The 24,925-nt window shown below is 39.8% G+C and overlaps 1 protein-coding gene across 1 annotated transcript in view; it reads left to right on the plus strand.

Moving 5' to 3' along the window:
* Window positions 1-24,925, plus strand: part of NSMCE2 (NSE2 (MMS21) homolog, SMC5-SMC6 complex SUMO ligase) — a 117,398-nt gene that overhangs the window by 40,163 nt on the left and 52,310 nt on the right. The window contains exon 4 of the mRNA XM_015856275.1: window positions 11,873-12,026. Within this exon, the coding sequence (XP_015711761.1) occupies window positions 11,873-12,026 (154 nt within the window). The remainder of the gene's footprint in view (window positions 1-11,872; window positions 12,027-24,925) is intronic.

Below are 24,925 nucleotides of genomic sequence, written 5' to 3' on the forward strand. Positions count from 1 at the left end.
ATTTTTCTTCTGTGAAGTATTTTTAGTAAAACCTCGGTGCCTGTTTTATTGAATGACTAATACATTTTGGTACATCTGTATTACATCTATACTGAGTCATTTTGTTTTGTAATGGCGTATTTAAATGTTTAAATCTGTACAGAAATTAAATATTGTAAAAGACTTTAACCTTTTGTTCTGGGGATTGGTTTGTTCTGGCTTTATGTCACAACAACCCTCTGTTATGGCAGAGAGCTCCTGTAAGCTGAGTGCTCTGAGGGCGGTGTATCGCAGAAGCATTTCTGTAAGCCAGAAATGAGCCAATGTGTTTTTGCACAGCCAAAATTTTGGTTTTTTGAATCAGATCTTCCCCTCTTGCTGCATAACGTTGTCACATGTAGCATTTCACAATGCTGTGTTGGACTCTGTGTTTTCCTGGGCCATTGCTCACCCAACACTTCTAAAATTTTCCCCTCTCTCTTCTCAGACTGCTGTTAATTCACATTTTGAAACTGGGATTTTGTTCATGGGGAAGGTTTTGCCAATGCCGTAAACAGAATAGTTACATCAGTGTTCCCTGCTTTCTTGGGAGTTGAGCGTTATGTATTTTTTCTGGTGTTTTTTTGTTTTTTTTTTTCCAGTATTTTGTTCTATTGAACTCTCATATAGGACGTGTAACCCAAAGTAATAATAAAAAGAAAGATTTGTGCTGGATAACTGTTTGCATTTATTGCATGTGTCGCTCAGTTGAACAGCCTTCCTTGAATTCCTTAGTCACGTGCACTTCTTGAAATATTTCTTCCCTAGTCAGCAATCTTGCTTATATCAGCTCTTTATGCCCTTTTAGTCCTTGAACAAACACCTGTTACGCCAGGCTGGCATTATTTTGAAATACCTTACAAGCTTTCACTTGTGCTTTGTTATCCTGGATTTGTAATCTGTGTTTTTCCTGATGTGTGGTTTGTATTGCATTGTTGCTTGTCTGCCAGGTCCATCATTTACTTTGTGAGCTCTTTAGAGCAGAGATCTGTTCATCGCATCAGCTCTGTCTGAAGCCCATACTGTATTTTTAGAATCCAAAGAGTGATTATCAATCATTGTGAAAGACCAAGACTCCTTTATTCTGCTATCTATGAATACTGTTGGAGGCTTCTCATTGCCTTCTCCAAACAAGAAATCAACACCCACAGGGAGAGCTGGTTTTGTACTTGCAGAAATGGGTTACATTATGACAAAATATTTGTAGTGGCATCCCTCCTTCCCCCAAAAACAACCAAACAAAAACACCTCGCTTTTGCCGTTGAACAAGTGAGCTGGTTTAGTACATTAGAAGAATTGAAGATCTGTGCAGTAGGAACTCTGAAATGGATGTGATTGTGTTCTGTAAATCCCTGTATGTAAAGTACTGAGAATAGGGTTTTCAAAAGTGCTTACGTTATTTAAGAGCCTTTAAGAAGCAAAATAAGAGAGTGATTCTTCAGCTGAATAGTTAGGCAATAACTTGGGATGTGGGAGAGTCAGGTTCAAGTACTTGCTCCAAATTACCTTTTAATTAGTTATACAAAGTGGAACAACTTCAAACAGGACAGACCGAGATGTCTTACCCCTGAATACCTAATGGCCTATGGGCTGGGACAACTCACATGGGATGAGCAAAGATTTGAAAACGGGTCACTTGCCTTACTGATGACTGTTTTAACCACTTAGATATTAAATCTGATAGCACGTGGGTCTTTCTCATCGTTGTTTGTGAGGAATGATTTGGCTGGCTTAAGTATCTGACTCAAGGAGAGGGTTTGTGGTGGAGGCACCCATCCCCATTAAAGAAACAGGACTCCCTGTCCTTCTGAGTCATGGAGACAACTTTTTTACTTAGATAGATGTCTTTTCCAATTGCTGCTTTTCGACACTTACCTTTCTTCATCTATTTTGTGTGAAGTCCGAGTGTTTAATTTAGGGAGGGGATTGCTTTAGGTATAAGGATGTCTAAAGTTTAAGTGCTGCAAATCTGCATTTCTGCTACGACTTAGTTTTTTTGTAAATCTAGTTATCTGCCATGAAGTAGGAGTTTATAATGATGCTGACAGACCAAACAGAACGGCACAAAAGACTTTTACCAGAACTGATATATTAGACATAAAGGCTTTACATGTTGTTAAAATGTATTTACTGCTAAAGGAGGAAGCAATGCTAATGTACTAATTACATCATCTTGAAAGACTTATAATTATCTCTGCAGGATTTCATGAGTCTGCATCCATTTGATTTATCCTAATTCAGAGTCTTGTCATCCTCATCTGCAATCTCATACTCAGATTGAGCATGGAAGTCTACACAAGCGTTCCTAATATGCAAATAGAGATCTGCAGTTCCTCTTCAAAGCGGTAGCTTCTGAAGTGGGATTTTTGATGATTCTATTTTGATTTAGTGGCTGCAAGAGGCTTTTATTATTATTTTTTCTTCTGTTGGTGAGTTGACTATTCCTTTCAGTTTTGTTACTGACATGTCTCTGTCTACTGACATGACAGTAGACATGTCTCATTCTCTCTTCCATGTGAACAATGAAATGACTGACCAGCTAACGGTCTGTCTGTTCACTGATTGGAATCCATAACTTCCTCAGAGAGTCGAATGTCTTGGGATCTTTTGCAAATAGTATCTTACATAACGTTCCTCATTCCTCATCACAGGAGTCCGTCGAGAACTGACAAAAACAGTGGCAGGTATCAGCCACCCTTTATTTTGTAGAGATGAACAGTGTCTGCTGTCAAAAGTGAGGTTCCTTGGATAAGACAATATGCTGGAAAAGTCGGTGGAGATGAGAAACTCGTGAAGCAAGTAATATTATCATGAGACTGTTTATTACATGGCAGAAGACAGAAACAAAGAGGCACAATCCTGATGTGAATTGATAACAGATTGAAATGTCAAGTTACTCTGTTGAAACTGTCCAAAACTGCAAGTGGTTGGTTGAGTTGTGGATGAAATCACATCGATTGTGAATAACTGTTTTCAAGTTGAATTCTAAGTATTTCCAAACCCCCGTTGAAAAGTGAGATGCAATTATTTAAGGTTAGTTGTTGAGGGTAAGTTGTACTGTTTCACTTTCTATGGTATTTTCAATGCGCAGCGAGACGACTTAAGATGATTTCCGCTGATGGAAGTGTGAAGCAGTAGCGCTCCTAAGACAAGACACTCTCAGATAACTGTGGGTGCACTTGGAGAGCACATCATGTGATGTACCAGGATCAGCATAAACTATTGGTGAGACTGGTGAGCCCTGTATGGCAGAAAGGTGCACACTCACTCCCTCTGCTCCCTGGGTGCTTTGCCAGTGACTCAGGAACTGGTGTTTGGTGCAAATGTAATGTAAAAAGGAAGGATGGAGGCATCCTGTAATTAGGGCTAGTAATAAGAGAGGAATCAGTTTAGCGTGTGATATACAGTGAGTGAATCAGAGAAATGAAGGAAAAGTGAGTTTGATAGATGTAAATGGGAAAGTGCAATACTGAGAAATTGTGATGAGTAGCGATGAGATCTTCAGAAGGCATGCAAAAAAGGAAAGGCATTGTAATAAGACAAGATGGATAAGTTCAGAACCCAGTATTACATACAAGAGTTTGGACTGTAAATTCGAGGGAGAATTTGGAATGATGGGAGAAGTGTGATCAAGAGAGGTCGCTGGTGTAGGGCTTATGCTGGCAGCCTGGGAGAATATGGGGAGACAAATCTGATAGCACTGCAGAAGCTGTGAAAGAATAGAAAATATGTTTATTGAGTTTGAAGGTAACAGAAAGGAAATACTTGCACACATAAGAACTGAGGACACCTGTATAGCAAAGAGTATCTTAGCATTCCAGAGTGTCCTGTGCAACCTGTCACTCGTGCATGTACTAGGAAAGCCCATAGTGTTTGCTAAGACAAGGAAAGAGAAGCAAGTTGTCAGCTGAAACTGGTAAATCAGGAAGGATAATAATGGAACTAAGACCTGGGATTTAGTGGCTAATTACTGTACAGAGGGCTGTCCCAATAGGAGACCAGATAGGAAAACATTATTAATGATTGAAGTATGTTACATGTGGAAAGGCTCAAGGGAGAGACTTTTCTCCAAGGCATTCACAGGAAAAGGCAAAGTAAAGGCAATTTGGCTCAAGGGCACAAACTGGGATTGTCATGTAAGTGAGTTGCACCCACTTTTGCACCCATTGCAGTTGTACTGTGGGTACTGTCTGCTCATGAGTAAATCTAGGGTCAGACTTTATTTCGCACTCAAGCATTTTTTTTCTGGTTAGTGTGGCTCTGCACCAATGCTGAAGTCAGTGTTAAAGGTAGAGCTGACTCTGTTGGATTTATTACCATCTTGATCCTTATATTAATATGGATATATTAATTCACTGAGTCCAGGCAGTAAGTGTCAGACAGGATAGATGTTTTTCAACTAATGTCAATTCAAGTAAAACATGAGTCTGTACTTAGAAATCTTACTGCTGGTTCCCACAAGTTTAGAGGTTATGTTCAGTCTTAATGAAAAATGACAACATGACTCACATTGCTGTTTTGTAGAGTATGAAGAAGAAATTCTGTCAGTGAAAAACTTCTGGGGGACAAGAATTTAATCAGTGGAATAAAAAAAAATCAAAAGGAGTAAAGACTAAAAAAAATCTGCTTGACTGAAGGAATGACCTGGGGAATGTGGGAAACATCTCTAGAAAACCAGCTGATTTTAATAGACACCATGTATGCAGTTCTCCAAAGGATAAGTCACGCTTTGTATTTAATTGAGGATCAGCTTCACAGGTGATAGAAATCAACAGGATTTTGTAGGAGCTGATGAAGATAACAGTGAATTGTGCTTGTTTTAGGATTTAGTCCTTTTCACACTATGGAAGACATGGCTTTTAGTGATCTCAGTCAACCAGGCAGAGCCATGCAAGAGTAAACAAGTTGTTAATCTGAAATCACCTTGGGGCCTTTTTCTTCTCCCACTGAAATCAATGTCTAAATTCTCATCGGTTTGAGTAGGACATTAAGCGCACACACACAAAAAAGGTAATATCCATGTTAATGTATTTTCTAAATATATGAATTAATCAGCAACTTGGTAAACTGGTTCAGCAGCCCGATGCACTTGCTGAATCAACCTTGCTAAGAGAGATGCACCATCTGCCTCGCAGTCTCCACCATGCTGCTGAAAAGGCAGTGCTTTTATAATTGTAATTATTTTTGTTGTTAAAGGCCCTAATCTTTGCTTAGGCAAAATTGCTTAGAACAAGATGTTGTGTAGCTCTGCTACACCTTGCATGTAAACTGTTTTTGTGGTGGAACATTGGGTAGAGAGGAAGAAGTTAATACAATTACATTAGTGTTCAGCTGTCTTAGGCCAGAATTCCTAGATGCGTACATAAACATTTCCAAAATACTCTGGAATATTTTGTGTATTTATACATCACATAATGAAAAAGTAGAGAGAAGTTTTACAGTATCGGTAGCAAATAGTTTCAATACTGATATTTGAATGCTATCCCCTTTCCTTGCTTCTTTTTACCCCTTTGTACTTTGCAAAGCAGTACACTGGGGGTCCTGGAGAGAAATGGAAGGATGTTCACAGTCCTGTCTCGGCCATGATATGTAACAGGGTAGTTTTGTACCTTTATCTGGCGCTCACTTTAATCCCATTTTGTATATCTGGTTCCTTTCCAAGCAGGAGAAAGAAAGCAAACAGCAGGACAAAGTCCATTTCTAACAAAATGGCTCCCACGTGTGATGACTTGTGTGGAGTTAGGTTTGGATATACCCGTGTAAGCGCAGCATCAGCCTACAGCCTTTGTGCTTACTTTGTTTTTAAAGGTTAAGCATCTCCAGCTGTGTTTGGAGTAGGGAAAAGGAACTGTGGTGAGAATGTGCCTTAGCTGCAGCCACCGTATTGGCACGCTGCTTTTGAACCCTGGCAGCTCTGCTTTCCCTTTGGACTGTTATTCTGGCAGTTTGGGGCTATTCGAAACGTGCTGACAGCCATTTTCTGTTGTGCTGGCCCTGTTTAATAGGCACTGTGTGTCATAAGTGTGGGTCAACCCTCATAAATATGCCTCTCTTGGCATTTCACAACTGTCTGTGAAGGTGTTGCTCAACCAGAGTCCCGGCCCTGCAGCCATGGTGTGCAGAGGTGTTGAATCTTCTGGATCAGATGTGGGCCCTGAGGCGATCCTGACTGCAGAAGCCGTGTTCAAACAAGCGCTGATCCTGCTGCTGAATGATGATGTCCTTTTTTACTGCCCTTGCAGATGTTTCTAAGAGCTGCGTTTTATTTGTGCATCAACAAATGATCTGATGTTTGCTGAGGATTTGAATCCAGCCATTGAAGAATAATAAATGACTGTTTAGGTTAAGCTGAAATTTTGCAGCCTGATTCAGTTACAGTGGTGACTCACGTCGAGTTGGTTCTCACATGATTCACAAAGAGTAGGGGTGACTCAACCCACAAATTTACTTAGCTCCCATGTTATTTTCCCTCTCAGTGAAAAAAAAAAGTTGTTTGTAATAAATAATCACAGCAAACTTTGACTTACCCTGAGGTAAAATAAATGTGTGTGTTGAAAGGCTGCATATCTGTAATAATAAATTATTTACTGAGGTAAGGATGAAATAATAGGATGCATGGATTGTTAAATAAGAAATGTGCCATGCATATTTGTTTGATGCTGTTGCATAGCAGATCTAAATAAAGGAAGAATGGTTATTCTTATCTAATTGCAATGCGCAGCAAGGCTCTTCTGTCAGCGTCCATATTTACATAGCCAGCGAATTCTGGGCATTTGTTCTCTGAAGTAAGTCTGAATCCAGACCTTTTTGAAGCTATACCAATTCAGAAAGTGTGAGTTACCCAAGCTGTCTGAACTGGATCTTAGGAGGGTTTCACAGGCTGGTCGCATAACTGAACTACCTGAAGTCATCTGTATGAAAAACGTCGATGGAGTTCCAGTACAATATCAAATCATGGAATTAAGACATTCACTCCCAGCAGGAGCCATGAGACACTTAAGATTCAGATGTCTCAACTGCTGTCAGTGTTCCATAAGCATATGCACAAACACATGGCTGTAGTGTAAATGCAGTCTAAATTACTATGAGTTTTGAGTTTAGAGTTAAGTTGGAGGCTGTCAGCTTATCCTTTTTTGGGCTGTCTGAAGAGGATGTAATCATCTAGGTAACCTCAGAGCTTCATAGCACCATGTGAGTAATCACCCTCCCTTTCGTAAGTGAAACAACAAAGAATCTGGAAAATGAAGAAATTCTGCCATGTCAGCTGACTGGGTCATTGAAAAGGTCATTGGCAAACAGGGTTGTTTCTTAGCCTCATAAATACCTGGTGCCAATAATATTCATAAATTAAACTTTAAAAGTCCATAGCTTAACGGGATTAAATTACAGGGAACAACGAATATGTGGCTTGAATGATTAAGGAGAAAAATTGGAATTCTTTGGAAAGATAGCATCACTGTACAGGATTTGTCACTGTGGTTCAGGCAGGGCAAGAAATTTCAATGGAATAAAATGGATGCATGGCAAATTTCTCAGTACTAAGGGACCTAAACAATGACAGAGTACATAAGAGCAGTGATGAGATTTAAGACGTGCAGCTAAAGGACTTAGAGAGAAGGGCTGGAGAGAAAAATAGGCTATGGGATAACCATGGAGCATCACATACGGAGCTACTGTAGCACAAGTCCAATGGGGCATTTTTGTGGCATGCAGAATGCCACCCTTTTGTCACAGAGTTTGCCAAGCAGCCACAAGCTGTTTTAAAGTTATTTATAGAGGGAACCAAATGCATATGCTATTTCAAACTTTCCCTCAACGAAAGGGGAAGGTAGAAGAATGGCTTTGTGCTTAAAGTGGAGGGCTGGGGTTTGTTTATTCTTGGTTCTGCCACAGTCTTCTTGTGCAACCTTATGCCAAGCCATTCATCTCTTTGTGCCGCAGTCTTACTATTTGTAAAATACAATTGATAGTATGTATGTCACAATGGATGTTTGAGGCTAAATTCTTCAATAGTTGCAAAATGCTTTGAGATGTAACACTGGGAAGGACAAATTACTAAACACTGTAATACTGCATGCAGTTATGGTAATTAGTGCCTTTTTAGGCACCAATCCCTTATTGTTTGTAGACTAATGCCACAAGCTGGTCCAGTTTTAGTCAATGGCAAGTTTGATCTAACTGGCTCTGGGGCTGATCTGGGACATAAGAATTCCTTTCCTTTCTGTCTATGCTAATCGATGAAATAACATTTCTCCAGACTGGCTCTTGGAATACCCGGAGTTTACAGGTTTCTTAGGCTTGTGCAAGCTGGTCTTGCAAAAGCCATTGGATTGGCTTTTTGGAGGCAGTCTGTTTATGTACTTAATGCACATGTTGTACCAGTGAAGAATGTACAAAAACAAGGCTTGTTCCTGTGGAAGTATGTTGACAGAACTCAAAGAGCTGCTGTGGGCTGGCTCACTTCATTAGCATTGCTCATCAAATGCAGTAGCCTCTTTCCATGGGCATATGTATCTTTTTATAAGTAAATCACAGTTTTGTTTCCTTAAACAGTGCATTTTTGGGGATGTATTTCTAAATGTGTTTCTTATCAGAACCGCTGTTAGCTCATGTATGGTGTACCGTTAATAATCATATGTAACATGTCTGTTCTCCTTATTGCTGAGCTTCCATGTAAATACTCATGTGGTTCATTGCTGCTTTGGGACAGTCATAGCAGATGCTTTTGCTTTTTCTATTGCTGTAAACAAGCTGTTGTGACTGATACTTCTTTTCTCCATATGTCCCGAACACTCCCAGTTCATAGTTATATGTCATTTCCAGGATGCTTTGTAGGGTGTGTTTGCCTCCACCCCATTTCAAAATCAATGTAACTCAATGGATTGACTAATGACTGCAAGGTGTTGCTTAGCATGCTGGTTTTGGCTGACAGTGCTACTAAATGAACAGCCGTTTGCTTAACATGTCTTTCATGGTTCCCACGTGAAGTAGTTTTTACTGACAAATTGAACATAGCAGTGGTTTCAGGTTTGCTAGTGAGCGTCTCCCAAAATCAAAAGCTCGTTCCCGTGAGTACTGATAATTCTACCCCATCCTTTAGCCATATCCTGTGTTTATATTGGCCTCCTTCATCTTGTTTTGCTGATCTCATCACTACGTCTGCCATGAATCCGGACCGTAGGCAGTGGGTGGTGAGAACTGAAGAGAACTGGAATGTACCTGTAAGTGTGATGTGCTGATGCACTGTGTAAGATGTTGCAATTCTGCCCCACTCTGAAGAGCTGGGGTTGATGTCAAGTTTTGTTGTGTTTTTTTTTCCCTGTTGTCGTCATGTGTTGTTGCATGAGACCATTCTTACACCTATTCATGGAGTAGGACATGCAGCACCGAAAAGAAATTGCTTATGCACTGCAAATGTATTTACTTGTTATTCCAGTGGGCGGACATGCTTTATTATTCACCTACGACATGTTGACCTTCCAGAAGGTCTACCTGGCATTTTAGTAATAGCGTGTGACAATGCAGTATTGAGTGTGGTCAGGGATGGTGTCCCTGTTAATCACGTTAATGAAAGCAATCATCTGGAGGTGAACAGAAACTGAATGCAGTCTTGTAAACACGTGAAATAAGTTAAACTACAGGAAGGAGTGTTCTTTGACCATCTCTCTCATCTGACTCTAGATCTCTGCATTATGTGGCTGTCTGAGCCTACGTCACACATGCTGCATTGCTGGACTGTCTTTACTCTTTCACATGTTGCTGTTGGGAAAACAACTGGTATGAATGACAGTTTTTCCTTGACAACCGGGGATCTGTTCGTGTTCCCTTTAGAACATGACATGCATTTACCTTGGTAGGTGTCCCTGTGGAGAAGAACAGGGTATTGACACTGTGGCAAATGGACATCTGTAATGAACATCCAGATTGTTTCTTTTGCTCTCTGTGTGAGTATTGGCAACTTGGCAACTTGGGTTTTTTTAGTATACACAACTGGATCCTTTACATGTTATCTGGTCGTAGTGCTCTCATTCCTGATGAGGGCAGTCTTAGTGACTGGGTATTATTTGTTCTACTCTTGTGAATGCGATCCTGTGTTCAGACATGGTGGCAGGGAGAGAACATCTGTACTAACAGCCTGAAGGAGCTGTTGCAGGAGGGAGTATGTCTGCACTGCGTGCTGTCCAAATCAAATCATTATTTTATGATGTGTTGGCTTTAAAATGTATTTTGATGTACTAAATGCTTTCTGTGTTTGAATGCAGCTGACAGCCAAGTTTCTTCTGCAGCTGAGTGCAGAACAATGTTGGTTTTGATTCCGGTGGGTTCACTTTTGCAGCGATGCTGAGACAGGCAGATCATTTGAGTGCATATGATTGCCCCATTGCCCCAGGCATAGGATGGCTGTTTTTCTTTGCAGCCCTTGCCAAGTGTCAGAGGATGAGGAATGTAAGCTGCTGCGTGGTTTTATGCAGCGGTCTGAGCACCTGTGATGATGCTGCTGGTCTTTCTTAGTGCTTACTGTACAAAGTCTGTCCCATTTGCAGGTGGGTGTTGTGGTTGGTGATCCTTTGTCTCCAAGCACCTTTGAAAACTGCAAACTGTCACCTGGCTGTTTGTGGCTAATTCTTATCCTTGCCATAATTTGCACCTATGTAACATAAATGTGCCAAACTAGCTTTGCTCTTAAAAGAAATACTAATAGTTCTGTGGAACTCCTGATATAAAATGTATAGGATTTCCTGCCTCTCTGTGAATGCTGGAATGCATAATTGATTTAACGAAGGGCTCTTCAGTGGGCTCTGTGCTGTCAGGTGAGGGGCAGGACTAAAGGTGTGCAGCTGGAGAGGAGCACAGATGGTGTTACCTCCTTATTTCAGACGGATGTATTTTGCCCTGTGCTTTGTATGGGCTGAAATAGAAATCTTTGGTTCAGAAAATGTTTATGATTACAGATTTGGCACATGCTGCCTTCTTTCAGAGGCTGTGCTTTTGCTGGCCATCAGGGTATAGCATTGTCCCCAGCCCACCACTGTAGTTCTTATGAAGACCTAGCAATGGTACAGTGCCTTCAAATTTAATGTTGGCTTGAGAAACAGTAGGGAAAACTCTAATTACTGGATTTTAGGGGGTTCCCAAAGTACTTATTACACTCTTGGTGTAGCTTTATATTGCCTCTGTGGTGTGTTCTGTTATTATTTGCAGTCAAATTTTTCATTTATTCCAGAGGCAATTACTGTAAGCAAGTGCGTGCTTTTAACGTAGTGGTCTTTTTGCCTAACTGTATGGCTTAATGCTTGTTGTTCACGTGGCACACATAAATTGAGGCGGTTTCCTTTTGTGTTAGCTATCTGTACTGCAAATTCTGCTGTTAATACATCAACCACCATATAGGTTATAAGCCTCTGAAAAGTTGATTGAAACTGACGACAAGGGAATTAAAACAAACAAACTCTAGAGAATGTTGTTTCATTATCATTATTTCTATTTTTCACCCATTTTTTTACCCTCTAGGCTGAGTTAGATTCTTTGTTACATTCATGTGCAATTCTTTGCTGGTTGTTGTTGACCTTTGCCACTCACAGCGGTAAATTTGACCCCAGAGGTTCAGTCGTCCTTATTGTTAATGTAAGATACGCTCTGTATACAGCATCTGAGTTAAATGATATTGGAAGATAATCTATACATTTCCTCGTTACTTCTTCTCAGATAAATAATTACCAGCAGCTCATGGTTTCAGAGCAGAACACCTAACTGGACTCGAAAGGAGATTATGCTCACAAATTTGTGGTGGACATTTATATATTGCTGTACATGTCACAGTGAATAACTGCATTCTATCTCTTGCTCCTTACAGATAAAACAAGACAAACCAGAAAAGATACCAGATCTAAAATCACTAGTAAAAGAAAAATTCATTGCATTGGAGAACATGAACAGTGACTCGGATTTGGAAAGAAATGAAAAATACATGTATTTTAAAGATCAACTTAAGGACATGAAAAAACAATGTAAGTCTTATTTTTTTTAAAGCTTACTGTTAAATGATGACATATGTACTAAGCATCTTAATGTATGGATCTGCCAGTTGTGGCAGAAGCTGAGGTGAGAGTTCTGAATTCAAATCTTACTTAAACTGGTGTCCGTGTAGCAGAAAGCTGATGTAGCTACCAAGGTAGTTTTATTTAGACTCGCACCTCCTGCCTTGCTTGGGAACATGTACCATGGGAATCTTGTTTCACATCCCTTTTTGTAAGGTGGGCTTTTTAATCTGAAGACGGGGCTTTTTCTTTAATTGATGCGATCTTCTAAAAGGATTAGGTAAGCTGTTTTCTTTTGTCACTTAAACAAATTGCTCTTGTTTCACAACTCGGATGTGTTGCAACTCTGAGAAGACCTTTGCTTTAATCAGTAGAACTATATTGTTGGAAAATGCTTACAGTGTGTTTTCTCAGGTTTACAACTTCTATGCACGCACTGTGTAATGCTGCAATGTATTCAAATCTGTTTTTCTTAATTTCCATGGCTTCATCAAGTGTTAAAATTTTAAGTTATCTGTGCTTGAGTTACGGGAAATGTTGGATAGTTAACAGTTCTAGTATGTATGCAACACAACCAAGTAGTATACTTTTATTGCTCTGCACAAATAGCAGCTATTAAAAAATCACTCTGATTACTGTTACTGGGAAAGTTCACGGGCTCTAACACTATTTGTGCTGTTCTTCACCAATCGTGGTTATGTTTTGAAATCATTTTATTCTGCTTACCGTCCCTTGACCCCTGTACCTATTCCCTCCCACACCACATTTTGATTTCAACATAAACTGGTATCTCAGGAACTTCAGGAGCCATAGATTAATGATTTATACCATTGGAAACCAATATTCTGGATTCCATCCTGTAGCTCTCCTTGCATTTGTTTTTTTGGAGGCCAGTGCAAAACTCGCTGAAACTAGCGGAAAGAATTTTCCCGCTGACTTCACTGGACTTTGGATTACTTCCCTATGGAGATTTATGAAGTGTGAGGACATGCTCGACAAGGTGCATTTTAGATCTGATATCTCAACACTCACTAGGACTAGAGCTTGAGGGCTTAATACATTTGTTTTCCATCTTTATGTTTCTTTCAGGTTTTGAATTTGAACATTAGCACTGATGTCTGAGCTTCATAGAACTCTTGGCACTACGCTAAGAATGAACATGCCAAGTTGCAGACCACAAAAAAAGTGTAATTTTCACTCCCTACATAACATGCAGTTATTACTGCCCTGCCATTATGTTGTAATTCCTAATTTCCAGGTGTTTGTAACTGGGAAGATAAAATCTTGATAACTGACTTTGGATTTACTTTCCAGTCTGTAATTGCCTGAGGAGGAGGTGTGTGCCTCAGTGATACAGTCAGTTCAGGCTGTGTGACTGAGCTGGAACTGGCAGATCCGTTGAAAAATCCCCAAATTAAATAATCACAGCAAGAGTTATTCTTTTTTTTTTTAATAAATAAAAGAAGCAAGGATATCATCATACTACTACTGCCTGAAACGCAAATCAGTCTTATTAGCAACTTGGACTTCTGTTTTGGTTGTGCACAGAGATCAAACAGTGACCATCAGGATATGCCTGAAGATATTGCATGGGCTGATGTTCAGTATTGCATGAACTGCGTTAGGTGCACAGACTGCTGGTCAGCTCGGTCAGCTTAGGGTTAGTAGGATTTGTAATGGTTTTGATAAGGTAAAACCATCAGATTTTCTTCTGTTGCAGTGTTTAATGGGATTCAGAAGATTGGATGGGAGTTTGTTGATTTTCACAGTCATGAATGTGATGCAGTGTTCTTGTATTCAAAATAATGATCTTGGATTCAAGTAAACAATCTGGTTCAGCCCACCTTCTCTTGAAATGGTAAACTAAATACTACCTCAAGTCTGCAAACAGTGATGAGTTAAATTTCTCAAAGCAAGCCTAGTTCTACTGCCTTAAATGTGCATTCATGTCTCTTCTGCCTGAATAATCTCTTCATCCACTGTAAAGTCACTTTTAAAAATGCTCTTTAACCGGCTAACAGACATTCTTGAGTAGTAATGGGAAACTGAAGATCAATGGAGTCTGCTTATGTTTACATATATAAATTTGCTTCCATACGAAACCTTTTTGGTTTCTCTATTTCATGTAGTAATGTGATCTTTTTAGGATTTCTCTCTCTTTCTGTGAGGTTTCCCCACTCGTGGCTACCCTTTAAAAAGGCCCCAGATTCTAAATACAGAATTGACTATTCACACATGTAAAAATTACAGAGATCACGTTCTTACAGGATCGTGGCCACTGATCTTAACAGTGAGAGGCTGAACTGACTTGTGATTTCCATCTGGTACAGAAAGCCTCATTGTTGGCCTGTACGTAGTAAATCAGTATGTATGCTGATATGTGCAACAGAACACTGTCAGTGTTATCTAAGATCCCACCTATGCCAAGTAGAAGGCAGTGTTACTGCACAGAATGAGCTCAGAGGCAGAAATGTCTGCGTTACCAATACCAGTTGAGCTGAAGAGCCTTGAAATCTGTGATTCTGGCTAGTATCAACAAAATGTTGATTTACCTTCTAGCACCTCTGTTCCATGGTGCTTTTTGTTTTGTTTTTTTTCTAAAGAGAACATTAAGGTCACCCTGTTAAATATTCAGCAGCCATGCTAAAGTTAGCTCTTATGTGTGCTTGTTAGCTTCTCCTTGATGAGCCATGTCTTCATAAGGGTTCATCAATAAAATCTCATCATCCAGTTTATTGTAAGGTGTCTGCCAACTCTGGGACACACTTTAAAACTACTTTTTGTGAGTTATGTATACCAGAATCTCCACTAACAGCTACTGGTTAATATTTCCACTTCAACTTGAAGTTTTTCAGATTTGAGCTCAACTTCATGCATAATCCGTGACCCATTTAAAGCACTATGGGCACAAAAACAGTGCAGACCAACTTTTGCTCTTTCTTGGGATTTGGTTTTATTGCCAGCTCAGATGAAATATCAGAACTGCAACCAAGTTTTCTCAGATGACCTTCTGTGGAATTTTCCTTTGTCCCGGCCTTTTCCACCTCAAATGGGCTGAAGGGGTAGGTAACAAAAATGATTTACCTCTCATGGTGAGTTGGAATTCATCCCTGCATGTCTTTTATGTGGGGTTTAACATTAGTATTCTGGTATAGCCGAACAGGGACATGTTATGTTCTCACGTCGTCTTGTTACTTAGAAATTAACTTGGCATAAGGATTTTAGGTACAATGTGGAGTGTGAAGCAGTTAAATATAACCTTGCTGTAACAGAAAAGATAGCTCATACATTTTCCATCTTGTTCTTGAGATTCTTGATATTTGCTGCCACAGTAAATGAAAGGGGAAGGGAGCTGCCAGGTTGTTACCTGCCACCTGAACAGTGACATGTGCTGTGGGAGTCCCGGGAAGGAGAAAAGGCGCCGCGTCACCTTCAGACTGTCCTAATCTCCAGGCAGTTCTGCAGGAAGGAGACCTCCGCTTTAAACTTTGGCAGCAGCAGATGATACCGTGCCTTAGAGCAGTTTCTGTTCTCATCTTTCAGACAGTTTGCAGGCAATCTGTGAGCCTTTATTGCGCAGCTACTTTAGCTGGAATTTGTGCAAAATGATGCAAAATCCCCACCTCTGATGGTATGTGTCAAAACACTGTCAGACAGGTTTATGTGAACAGCAAGTGATTTCTCTGAAGTCTCTTTCCAGAGCTGTTACATGCCTAAATGCCCCCTTCTTATTTTTAAGGGAAAACAGTCTCATTCTTCTACTTAAAGCTGATTACTTTTAGCAGTAAAATAGAAGTGTTGAGGTTTTGATTTTTGTTTGTTTTTTACCTATTTCTTGTGACTACATGATGCTCTCCTTACATGTAAGAGTACCAGGTCTGCAATGTGCTAATGGATCTACTTTCCATTAAGTGAAACATTTAAGCAGATTCTTTAAGCTAACTTGCATGAGTATATCCTTTGAAATGGGTGAAAGGGTGAAATTGCAGGCATGTTTCACTTCCTTCTTGGAGCATATAACCACAGAGCAGAACATAACAGGACTGAACTTATAGGAACTAAGTCATGATTACTGAAGGAATTGTAACTTTGCATTAGTATCTTTTATAAATTTAAAATCCCCCCTTGTGTTTAATGTTGCATTAGCAAGTCTTTTCATTTCATGCCAGTATACATATCAAAGGCATCTTCTGGCACAGAGCATGAGAATTTTGCCTTCACAAAATGAAAGTGAGTGCTGTTTTTAATCTGTATGTATCAGTTTAAATTTCTGATACCCTGTGAAAAGAACTAATCAGAAGCTATCATCTTTACTCCCGTGACCCCAGCTGCCACTGTAGTATTTGCTGAAGGTTATTTAGTTTCACATTCAGTGCATAAAGTGGGACGGGTTTCATAGCCCTTTTATAGTAGCTGACAACATGCACTTTGGAACCCCTGATAAACACCTTCTGCAGAAATGCCCAACAGATGCATGCTTCATTAGCAATCACTTTATAGAAAGTGCTAAGATTTGGGTGAATGACAATATTGCTGGCTATGCCAAGCAATTTAAGGAGTGAATTTGTCAAGTGTAAGGATACTTTTTTTAGGGAACAGATCACCCTGAGACCACAGTATTGGTTTTGACAGCTATTTTGTCATAGGAAACCAGTAATGTAGTTTGGAAGGTAGGAACAAGGTGGTTGTAGTGCCCTTCTGTGCCCTCTCTACTGAGCAAACATAATCTCAGCAGTTTTGCAAGGAAAAAGCATGTGTTGTGATTTAACATTCTGCTAGGAAAGGGTTCGCAGTCATTACCAAGCACCAGATTTTTCCAAAGGAGAAGACTTCAATATTTCATGTTCAAGTAGACACCATTATGTGCTGTTGATGTATATATTTTAAAACCATGCATTTGCTGAGAGAAAATAATGTGAAAAATGTTACTTTGGATTCAGTTTAAGTTACAGAAAAATAATACTGTGAAAGGCATTCTCTTTAAATTCCCTAAAACAGCCTTCCTAGAGATTTTAGCTAAAACTAAAGGTCCTCTATATGCTTCTAGTAGGATAAGAAAACAAGCTGCAGCATGACACTGTGTGGTATAATACATGATAATTTCATTCAAATAATCCTCACAACATCACAGTGAGGTAGGCAGGTTAGTGTTTTTCCTCACCATGTAACAGAGGTGAAACTTGAGTGAATAGTCACTTGTTTAAATGAATATGTAAATAGAAACTTGAGTAAAAGTTACTTGTATAGTTATTTTTTCATCTCTACACTTTACTTTTCATCTTTATTTTTTCATTTGTTGGCAGAAGATCAGCTAAAAAATAAGATCAATTTATTTTCTATTTGTGTTGTTAATGGAAAATAATCACTTAAGATCCCTTTACTAATTATAGCAAAGCAACTGCAGCACCAAAGTTGAAAATTCTTTGAATTTTCTGACTGAAGGTGGGATTGGTGTTAAAACAGTTCAGTGCTGTTTGTGGGATATGCGCTTGTCATTTATGTAGAGTTCCTTATAGGCAGCCCTTTACCTAGCAAAGAAGTGAGAGCTGATGTAGGACTTCAGAAGGTAACTTACAGTTTAGGAGACCTTAGTTTAGTTCTTTGCTTTGTTACTGCTCGGGGCTGGTGCCCCATGGAGTAAAGTAGCTGCTCTGCAAGACATTCAGTCGCCATCTTTTGTCACATGGCTTTCCTGTGGCACTAAATCATCATTGTTATTTTTTCTGATTTTTCAGTTCAAAGAGCTGGAATTAATAACTGTGTTTCAGCCTGCCAGGGTAGTTTTTTCATGGCATGATGCTGAGGGAGCAAATTGCAGCCCCTGAGGAGTGATATGAAGATGTGTAGAGGCATCTGAGTGAGTGAGACCTGGCTTTTGGATAGGGCTGGGGTGCGCCCTGAGTGAAGAGAGAGAAACTAGACAGGGACTCTCCTATCAGGATATTTTCTAGAAGCAACTAGGTAGCTTGTTCAGGAAGGACTGGGATTCCAGGGCTTGGGAATGAAACGGAATGAGTTAGAGTGATGATGATTATATCTGACATAAAAAACCTTCTGTTTCACTGAGCTATTGGAAAGAGAAACAACCTAGAAAAACAAGATGTACTACAAGTACTACAGCACTGGCAGTTATAGAGTACCTAAGATGAATAGCTTGACTTCAGAATTACCTTCAAATGTTGGTGTCCTTGACAGTACGCAAAAAAAGGACCGTTTCTGGAGTGACTGACCAATGTAAGTGATTGTCCAGTTGGCTCTGGAATCAGATTCCCCCTCTCTGTGTTCACTGTGCACTTAAATATATGTAAAGATGGAAACAACTGCAGAAGGAAGTACAGTATCTAAACATCAACCCTTTAGCCCTATGGTAAAAGCATTCAACTGAGAGGGGTATCTAAATCAACAGGAGAATCAGTTCTAAGCCTTTCTTATTATAAATATCTGCCCTTCCAATCAGTGAACACTTAAGGGTAAACTCTTTTTATCTCTTCCTGCGTCTCTCCTCTGATCTGTAAACATATTTTTAAAAGATCTATGTTTCATTGCATTGCAAAAGTCTCTGTAAGAAATAACTCTTGCTTTCAGATCAGCACCAAAGTATATAAAATCTAGAAAGGAAATGGAGTGTTGCATAGAAATGATTTTTATTATTATTATACACTTAGGGATAATGCCATGTTTGGGTAATTTATTGTTACTGTCATGGGATAATTCTCTTCTAAGTGAGTGCATTGATGGCTACCAGCATGGCATTTTTACTGTTTGTAAGAACATAGGTTAGGAAGGGAGGGAACTTCTGGATGCTGATTCTGTTCCCTTGATGTTGCAGTCAATCACATCATCTAACAAAATGCAGTCAATCACATCATCTAAATTTATCTCCTCTACTTCTAGTGGAAAAGCAATGAAGAACCTTTGAACTTTGCTCAGGTGGTGAGAAATATTCAGGAAGGCAAATCTCTGGTGAAACTTGTGCTTATTTGTTCTAGTTCCAGCCCTGCACTCTAGCTTATATGGATCTTCTCCCTCAATGGCGTCCAGCTTAATTCAGTCAGTTCCTGTATTTCTTGACTGCACCATAATCCATTTGTGCAGCATGGAAACTTTTAAAAGCTTATGTCTTGTGACCATAAGTGAATTCATCAGAAATATTTTATAAACTACAGATGAGTAATAAGCATAGAAATTGATGTCAAAGTTTGCCCAAAGAATTCTGAAAACTTCAATAGATGAATTATACTGTATGGAAAATCTGATTTCCCATAATAAAACATCAGCAATTACACTTCTTTCATGGTCTAATAGCACATATTATTTTAATTGTAAAAATCTGAGCAATAAAAATGCAAAACTGCCTCTGTCATCTCACATCAATTTTTATTGCCATCTTGTCTTTTTTATGTCATTTAGACAAATTTCAAAGATAGAGAACGGAGGAATTCCATTCTTGTGCCATGGGCTTACAGCTTAAACTTCAAGTGCGATCATGGGAAATAAAGTGAATAACAACCCAAGGAGTTGGAAGCAAAGAAAAAGGGAAAAAAGCATCTTGGTTTTAAGGTGTTTGAGTTGAGATGTTCTCTTTTGTCATTAGGATACTGAGGAAGGAGGAGGAAAATCGTGGTCGGTAGAGATTTATCTACTTTGTATTAGAAACTTTTAGAGAAACTTATGGAACTTTGTATTGTTTACTGGATTTTTCTGCTTGTTGTCTCATAAAGAGATAGCAGTTTACTTTACCTTTCCTACATGTCCATTTTAATCAGTATGCACAGAGATCAAAAGAAATTCTACAAGAATTCTCTCAAGTAAAGCATTTGGATTGAGTGCCAGCACCAAAAGCATTTGAGGAAGAACAGGGAAGTAGATCTGAGATAATGCTGACTAAGTAATAATTCATCATTGCATATCACATGCATAGTAACTTCAGAGTACTCCAGTTCAGAGAAAAGAAAACACTTGGTGTTTTTATGGTTTGTGAAACTATTTGCCAAGTAGCTCTTTGGTGTCTTCTTCAGAAGAGCTGAAGGTTGAGCTGGATCTTTGTTTCTTAAGCATCTGAACTCAGTGGAATCATAGCTTCTGAACTCAATGGAATTTCCCTGATTTATACTTGAAACAGACAGTAACATGCGAACTAGTAATGTGCAGGAAGATGAATAAACATCCTTTAATTCTTTATCAGAAGTTCGCGTGTATTGGCTCGCGTGTAGTACTGCAATTTTTGGTAACCTTATTGTTTCATTTCCTTAGGCTTAGACATCAGTAACCTCATGAAAAGCATGATTTCTTTCCATATTGAGTTTTATTCCATTAAGCTTATTGGAAATCTTCCTTACGCTGCCCTAAATGTGTTAAACAAAACGTAGCTGAAGAGAGCTTGGGAAGCACAAAAGGATTGCAAAACCCATCTTCTAGGCTTATGGACCTCAGGCTGACTGCCAGAGCCCTGAGTGAAGTGCCTCGGCTCCCACAAGGAGTGTACATCTATGTGAATGACTTTGTTCTGGGAGGAATCTATTCTGTCAGCGTAATGCACTTTACATCTGTATGTCAATCACAGTATTGCACATGATAGCTAAATGTGCGCCAAGTATAAAGTAACACAAAGGGAGTGAATTAAGAGCTTTAACTGTAGGACTGAGTGCATATACAATTTAGATGGAGGGGAAGTGAACCGTGACTCTGATCTGTGGTTTGGGGAATTGTAGGCGCTCAAACAATTACTGATGTTGTCTGGGAGCTCAATTGGTAGTTGTGTAGGGGTAACCTATGATACACTGCTTTCAGTCACCATTAGCACAAAGTCAAAGAAGACAAACGTCTTTGGTGACATTTACACTTACTCTGTAACAGTCTTGGAGCGTTCAGACATTCACTCACAACTGAGGGGAGGCTTAAGTTGTCACCTTTCAGGTGTTACGAGCTCTCATTTGAAACACACCATCTGACTTCACAAGTGTGGATAGGTTTATCATGTCTTAGCATCTCAAATATGGATGCAGATTTGTTGTGTTACCGGACTTGATGTGAATGATTGCAGGATTAAAGGCAAGTTGCTTAACAGGTGTTCCAGCAGTCACCAAAAATACCTCACGAGGGAGAGAAGAGTCACCCAATGACAAAGCAGTTAGTGGAGCGGTGGTGGGAGTGCTTGTTTTATCTAATAGCATTATGTCTGCAGCTGTTGCCTGGGAAGTAAAGCAAATAGTTTCGCAAATAAGCATGTTAGAAAATTCACTCATGGGCTGTTAAATGTGAAGATGTCACTTTTGTCTCCTCTGGATCCTCCAAGAACCCCTGACGAAATTACAGGCGGCTTGGCAACGATACCAGGAAAACATTGCTGTAGGCTTTCCCAGCCTCATGCCTTCTACAGGTCTTTGCTATTATTCATCATCAGAGTAAGACTGCTGGGTGGGATGGGCCTTACATCTGACATCATGGAGTTGCTCAAATGCATTTAAGCAACCCCTTGGCTTTAGGCTAGTCTGCAGAGGGCACCCTTCAACCCTTTGGTTGAAGCAAAGTTTACACAGTGTGCAGTTGGGAGAATAAGGGGGCAAGCAAGACCGAGAGTAGGAAGGTGTATGACTGTGCTCTCCAGTATTTGGCTCACTCTGCAAGTAGCAGGAGGTTGGGCTTACTACATCTTCATTATTGCCTTCTCTTTATCCACCTGGGTGGAGCTGTGCCTCCTTTCAAGAGCTAAAGAAGATAGAGCGCAAAGCTGTATTCCTCATTACTGGGGCAGCTCTGGGCAAGAGCACTAGTTCGAACTTCAGATCCCTGGAGAATCTGGGAGACAAAGCAGATTTAGATGCTCTTGTGCCTTGGGGGCCACTGAACAGGATTTTTCATCATTTTGAACTTCGGTGTCTGTAGTTTGCTCCGCTTCTTTGGATGTGATCCAGCCTTAAGTATTCTCTCTCCTCTCTAATTGAATGTTTAAGGGTCAACTCAAGTCTTCAAAGAATCAAAAGAAATCTTTCCAGGAAGGCAGTTTGTTAGGATCTATCTATAAACTTCCAGCCCAAACTAAGTAGCTAGTTTACAGTCAGATAGGAAAACAGGAAAAATAAAACCCTGTGTATAGTAGCATGAAAGGCTTTATGCAGAAAAGCTGAAGAGAGTTCTCTTTGAGAGGAAAAATGTAAAAGCTGCTTGATTGCTTTATCAGCCTCTACAGTAAAAATAGTAATTACTGCAATTTAAGACTAATGAATAAATCACTGTATTAAAATGGGAACAAAAAGGTTTAACAAGCAATCATACGTAATCATTTGGCAGCTCTGTTATTAGTGTGGGCAGCGGTATTCACCTAACCTTTGCTGCAGCACCATTATTCGCTCACCTGCAACACAGATAAGTTCTCCCTTCCTGCTCTCCAGCTCAGTTTTGTTCCAGCATGTCAGCTGTCTGCATAGCTGGGCTCACACTGCACAGTTCCACTAATACCTGCCCACCTAAACGACACTGCTGTGCTGATAGCTGCAGCATGTGAGTCTGCATGTGGCTCTTGTCACATCACAGCTGTGTCACAGGCAGTTACATTCCAGCTCTATCGTACTCTCGTTACCACTTCCCTCATTTTACCCAACCACTCCCCGGCCTGAATCTGCATCCTTCCTGGCTTTTCAGCAGAGCTTTCCCTTTTCACATGATGCCACAAAGGCTCCATCATCTCCTTTGTAGTTTCCTCCATGCCTGCTCCTCCTCAGTGCCGTGTCACTTGTTACCCATGGCTGATGGATTCAGTGCCACTAGTCAGACCAAGCTTGTTTTGCCCTGAAAAAGTGGTTCATTTGCATTCTTGTTTGACTACAGGGCTGCTGATAGGCCAGTAGGCTTCAGGTCAGCTGCGTACGCGGCACAGGCTGTCATTCAGGGGAAAGCAGTGGCTGCTGACCGCTATCAGTGCTGCCGATGGTTTGCCTGCTGTTGCTTTACATTTTCCTTAGAGTTGGAAAAACGAGTAGCTGGGTGAGTCATGAAGCCCAGTGTAGCAAAATTTAGTCGTAAATGAAAGAGGAACATTTCCATATTCTTCATTTGGCTTAATTCCTGTGCCTAATGGCTGTGTATATACCATAAACATTGTGAAGGAGCAGCCATGGAAACACTTGTTTTCTTGCATTGCTAAATTTACTCTGGGTTGAATATTAACACAGCGCCTGGCATTACTTTAAAAGCAAAAATAGCTAAAGTGTGACTCACTATGAGTCATTTACTGCTAGTCCTGCTATACTGCCTAGAGCTTGACATTGAACAAGTTGGCAGCCTGCGTTGCTACATTTTTTTCTAGGAACTTTGAACACATTTCATTCTTGTGAATTCTCTTGTGCAACGATATTAAACACAGCAATGTGTTTATTTTGCTTCCAAAGTCGAATGAATCAGAAAATGGTGAAACAGAGAGTATTTTTCTTGGAGATTCTGGAAGAGCTGGATTCTGAGAATTATTTTTTAGCTGCAATAACGAAGTGATTGCATGGATGTTAAAAGTTAATTACACTTTATCCAGATTATGTAACATAGATTTTAAACATGTTAACATTTTTTATTTTTATTTTTTATTTATTTATTTGCATTTTCATCAGAGGCATATGTGAGATCAGAATAGAACGCTAAGCCTGTGCTGGAGAACACGTTCCCTTTGGTTGGCAGAGGCTTTACGATGGGAAGTCAGTCGGCAATACAGGGCAGACTAAACGAGGCAACTGTGTTCCTATTGGCCTCTGTATTTAAAAGGCACACCCTAAATATGGTGCTTGGTGTCTGCCAGCGAGTAGCTCACTGGTTGCCTGTGGGAATGCCTTGGAAAAAGATCACCTGATTTCAGTCAGACGGGAAGGGGTAACGAGAGAGGGCTGAAACCAAAAGCAATTTGCTGAGGCAACCATGTGATGATATCCTGAAATACACTGGCAGGGCCGAATATCACTCCTCAGTATGCTAACATTTTCTTTCCAGCTGAATGTCATTTCTAACTACAAGTCACTTCTTAGAACAACTGATTAAAAAAAAAAACCTAAGCATCCTTTAGTATCTTTCAAGTTTCTCTTTTACATTTCAAAATTATTTGAGTGGCTTTTGAAGAGGAAGGAATTCATTAAGAAAAAAGTGATGCTTTCAGCATGTAACACTCTGCCCGTCTTTAGAGGAGTTATGAGAAAGCAAATTAAAGTATCGAGAAATTAAGTTCAAAACACGTGGATCTGGTTGAAAAGCTTGCTGTCTACCTCTTCCTTGAGCCACAGATGATGAAAATAGAGGCTGGTACATCTGTCTGTACGTTTAATAATGCATGCTGCAGCAGGATCCTCATAAGTCTTTATCTAATCTGTTAGAACAACAGCTTCAAGAATAGATCTCACACTGATTTCCCTATAAAAAATTCTCATCGCGATGACTCAAGAGAGAAGCAATAATGATTAATGAAGCATCCTATGCATTGTTCTGATGAGCACTGCTCTACGCTATTTTAACGCAGATTTGTGAATAAACTGCACTGAAGATGATTCTGTAAGAGTTTAAATTGTTCAGTAGATTGAAGTAAAATAAGGTTAAAGATGTTTTTCTATAAATTCTCATGACCTGAAATGATGTCTCGTTATTTTCCTTGAGTAAAAAAAAGAATTGTGTTATATCAAACAGTGTAAAGGTGAACATGGTTTGGCTTTTTTTTTCTTTCACCTTTTTGACAGTGACCCCCAAATCACTGTTATTAGAATGGTTTCAGTACTTACTCATGATATACGCTCTTTAGCAATCTTTTCAAAGCAACTGAACAGGCAGTACCTCAGCCACACCTCCAGACACGCCATGCAGAATATAGACACGAGACTTTATGTTAGGAGTAAGACTGC

The sequence above is a fragment of the Coturnix japonica genome, chromosome 2 (assembly GCF_001577835.2).
Source record: "Coturnix japonica isolate 7356 chromosome 2, Coturnix japonica 2.1, whole genome shotgun sequence".
Taxonomy (NCBI): Eukaryota; Metazoa; Chordata; class Aves; order Galliformes; family Phasianidae; genus Coturnix; species Coturnix japonica.